General features: G+C 35.2%; 1 protein-coding gene across 1 annotated transcript; it reads right to left on the bottom strand.

Annotated features, from left to right (window-relative positions):
• Window positions 1-1,682: 1,682 nt before the first annotated feature.
• Window positions 1,683-2,324, bottom strand: LOC149814071 (SUN domain-containing protein 1-like). Its single transcript, XM_089989874.1, has one exon. The coding sequence runs from the start codon at window positions 2,322-2,324 to the stop codon at window positions 1,683-1,685; it is 642 nt and encodes a 213-aa protein (XP_089846000.1).
• Window positions 2,325-4,364: the final 2,040 nt, after the last annotated feature.

The raw sequence follows: 4,364 nt of genomic DNA, 5'->3' as shown, positions 1-4,364 counted from the left end.
CTTTAAATCCTCCTTGGGGATTTCTGCATCTCCTAGATCTAATCACAGGAATATTCTTTAGCCCATCAAGGCACACACTTATGGTTTGTTGACAAATACAAAACTAGGTAACAACATAAGCTGGAAGGTTGTGTTGTACTCTATAACATGATAATCCAAATATCTCCAATTAACCAATATTAAGTAGGTCCTTACAAAATGCATTCAGATACCTTCAGCTCTTCACAACGTCCTTCAAAATTTAATGGTGCATAATGAAAAATTAGTCACCTGACTAGACCCGAAGGTGATGAAAAATTGTGTTATAAGAGTGGGCGTGAGACCCTTATCATATCATGTCATTGTGGAAGATTGTTTTGCAAAGAGAAGGTGAAAACATTAAGACAACTTCCCCCTTCCTATCAAATACATGCTCCAAAATATTGAGTATCATATTCAATACCAGAAACTCAATTATACCCAAATTAAGTCACTGAAATGGAAGCAAGGACAGAATTTTAACACCCATTAATAAAAGAATGAATGCCATCAAAAGATAAACTGTGGAACCCCATCATACTCATCAAGAAACTAACAAATGCATTCAAGGATGAATGAGCATTAACTCGAAACAAAATCAAACATAAAAGCAATCCTACATTTTAAGCCTGTTTATTCTGCAGTAAAGCACAACCCCCTGAAAAATGGCTTCAAGCCAAAGTGCCAGTTAATATTAGTATTTTTATGCCACAAATTGATGGATCCAACCATATTCCTCCACTTTTATATTTTATGTCTTATGACACTTATAACACATAACACTAAGATATGATTGCATTTGCATCTATTGAAAATGAAGAGCATTTGTCACAGTACATCATACTGAAACATGATCATATTTGTTAAAAAAGAAGGCTGCTTCAAGATATTTGAAGGATAATGTGCAACATTGCTTGAGTTATTAATGTTCTGTTAGTCTTGATATTTTAGACAAATGATTTCTTCCTATGTTCAAATAGTACCAATAAAACAACCAACAATGTATAAAACCACAACAATAAACGAGTCAAGGGTAAAAATAGGTCATGATATTCAAAATATATATAGAATACTTAATATTAGTTTGACATTTCAGCATCTTACAACTTTTCAATTGAAAAACAATATCTTATCTAGCAAAAACATCCAATAAATAAAACATATTATAGCTATACAAGATTTAGAACTTACTTAACACAATCTTGGAACAAGAAAATTACCTTTGTAACATGTTCCAAAGTGACCGCTTCTGGTATTATAGGGGTCCTCAACTTGATCTCAACAAATCCACTACTCCCTTTCAATGGAAAACACTGACCAGGCTCTCCAAAACTAGGTTCAAGCATCTTTTGTACGCTTGGACTAACTCCATTGCTACTTTTAGATGGAAACCAATTGCTGACCTTGGCTGCATAATATGGCTCGGAGTGCCTGATCACCCTTCCACCTCCAGAAGCCAATGCATAATCTACTTTTCCAAGCCCATCAGCTGAATGTTTTTCAATTTCTCTCATCATGATGTCCTTAACAATAGTCCTTATCTTGTCCCAGTTCAATTCTTGGTCACCAGTTTCAAAATTTTTGTTGTTAATCAATTCATTCAGAAACCGTGAAACATCTTCCCTTGACAAAAATTCCAGCTCCTTTAGTTTCCCTTCAAGAAATTATCCTTTATCCTCCAATTTTCTGATTTTGTGCCCAAGCAACACACTCTGCTCTTCTACTTTTTCAATGAGTTCCTTCTTAAATCTCCCAATCTGGCCCTCGATCTTGTGGTCAATGGCCTCAACCTGAACCTGCATCATTTTCACAGCAGCCTTCATTGAACCCTCAATTTCTGCAAGCTTATGCTCATAATCCAGTGACCCAAAGGGAGCAACATAGGCAGCGGAGTTGCCATGCCACCATATCAATCTCACAAAACCAACAATCCCAAGAATGAGAATAATAAACTTCACAGTGACACTAATGCACCTCTTCCATATGGGTTTCTCAGGCTTCATGGCAACTTTCCTACGCCTGGGTGTAATGGCTGAATTTGGCACACCTTTCCTCAATGGTGTATCTTTATATTTATCAACAACCGAATCTCCTCTTACCACATGGTTTAAATCCTTTCCGTCCATGACTTTCACCGCATTGGAGCCATGGATCCCTTTATCCGTCAAGATTTCAATATGGGAACTCTTTTCTGTCTGAACCACTGTCCTCCTTCTTGGTGTTGGTATTGAGTTAGAAGTATGGCCTGCTGAAGGGTCACCAGCAACTGCGGGAGTTGCAGTAACTTCAGCTATTGATGCAGACATGAATTCCCCCAAAATTCCTTTATTTTCAGATCCCAAGAAATGTCAGAAGAGTACTTCTAAATATGACAGAAATTTTTCTACTAAAACAAAATGAATCTCTAAGAAGGAAGAGTACACCAACACAAGAACAGAAGATATCAACTTCAAATGAAAAAAAAATGTTCATATTTGAAGAACTGCAAAATATCCAAAATGATGCCCTAAAAACAATAAGAGGAAAAAAGCTAGAAGAAACAACAAAATCATGAACAACTTCAAGCAAACATCTTATAGACAACAAAGACAAAACCAAACTATAAAACAAGTTAAAACAACACAAAGTTTGAGGAGCTACAAAATAACAATATCACGAAAAATCGGATATAGAGAACCAATCAAGAAGGTATAAGAAAATACAAATCACGCAAAATGACTACCTGAGAACGCAATAAAAAACCTACAAGAAACATAGGAACCACCTACCCCACATGGTGAACAAATCACAACTCATAATTGAATTGAAAAAGAGTAAAGCATTATTGACTTCAAGAGAGTTTAATCTTTGAGAATTTCAAAAACACCCAAAAGAGAGGGTACCCTAATAACCAAAAGAAGATTATCATGAGAACAATAAATATCAAACAAAAAAGTTAACTTGAAGACCACCACCACACACACACACACCCAAAAAAAAAACCTGAAAACCCAACAAGAGGAAAAAAGCTAAAAACTCTTATTTTGGGAATACATCACCCGAATGTGAAGCCACCATCAAAATTAAACAGAAGATGCAAACTTCAATAATGAAGAATCAACTTGCAGAAGAGAAAACAATGATGCCCAAAAAAAGCACAAGAAAGATTTGATATTCAAAAGCCATACAGCACTCGGAAACGATGACCTAAAGTTGGGGGTTGGGAGAGAAAGGAAAGCGGGAAAGAAGAATCTTGACAAAACAAGAATAACCAAAAGTAAATCCCCACCGAAATACGCACAACAGCGTGCACCAAAAAACTAAACCCATCATGAAACAACCATCGATCTCAAACACCAATCTCTTCAGAAATGGAAACAACCTTATATCATTTCAAAATTCAACATAACGATGACGAGAGAGAGAGAGTACCCGACACTGCAAAGATTGTGCAAAGATTTGATATTTATCTTATAAAGAACAAATGTATAAGAGGTACGATCGATAGATGAGATGCTCAAGCAATGGAGAAAGAGAGTCGTCCGATTCTTCCTTTGGTTGGACAGTCCTCTGTCATATATATATATATATATATATATATATATATATATATATATATATATATATATATATATTTGGGTTTTCTTTTAGGATTTGCTGATGTGGGTTGTTCACTTTTTCTTTATGAATGTTTTCTTTGATACTTCTTTGTTTGGTTTGTTTATTTTTTTCATCTTTTTCTAAGATTTTTATGATGTTCTTTTACTGTTTGATTAGTGAGGTCATTGATTCTTACGCTGTCATATACATTCTCTCAAATGGGTTATGCTTTTGGAGTAACTTTTCAGTTTCATTATTGATATTTTGGTTGTGGGGCATACAGCTTACCTTGTTGGTCTCTTTCATGAGGAGGCTTTCAAAAAGACTAGGGACACCAGGATCATTTCTAAAAGACACACTCTACAAGTGATCAGAATGTTTTCTTTTTTTAATTTTTCTTCATTCGTTGGTTTCTTGTTCTTTAGAGTTTAGACGGTTTCGCATGTAATCCTTCTTTCATTTTCTTCAACTGTTTTCTCCTATCTTTTTGATGGACGTGTAGTCTTCAACTGTTTTATCCAATCTCCTTTTAACTGTTTTTTCTTCTTCAAATTAACATTGCAAATGCATGTCTTGGTCAGATTTACGTGGTCAGGCCTTCCTTCTATGTATATAAGTTTTTTTGCAGGCATTGCAATGTAAAGCCATTCAAATTCGGTGCATGCATCGAATTTGTTTGATGAAACTGAATCATGGACTAAATAATGAATTGAACGATTTTATCTTAAAAAGTATAATGTCTTCCAATGTTAGGCAGTGGAATTCGC

Source organism: Nuphar pumila, chromosome 15 (assembly GCF_984573655.1).
Source record: "Nuphar pumila chromosome 15, dmNupPumi1.hap1.1, whole genome shotgun sequence".
Taxonomy (NCBI): Eukaryota; Viridiplantae; Streptophyta; class Magnoliopsida; order Nymphaeales; family Nymphaeaceae; genus Nuphar; species Nuphar pumila.
Note: the sequence above shows the minus strand (reverse complement) of the source record. Positions and strands in the feature narration are given on the sequence as shown.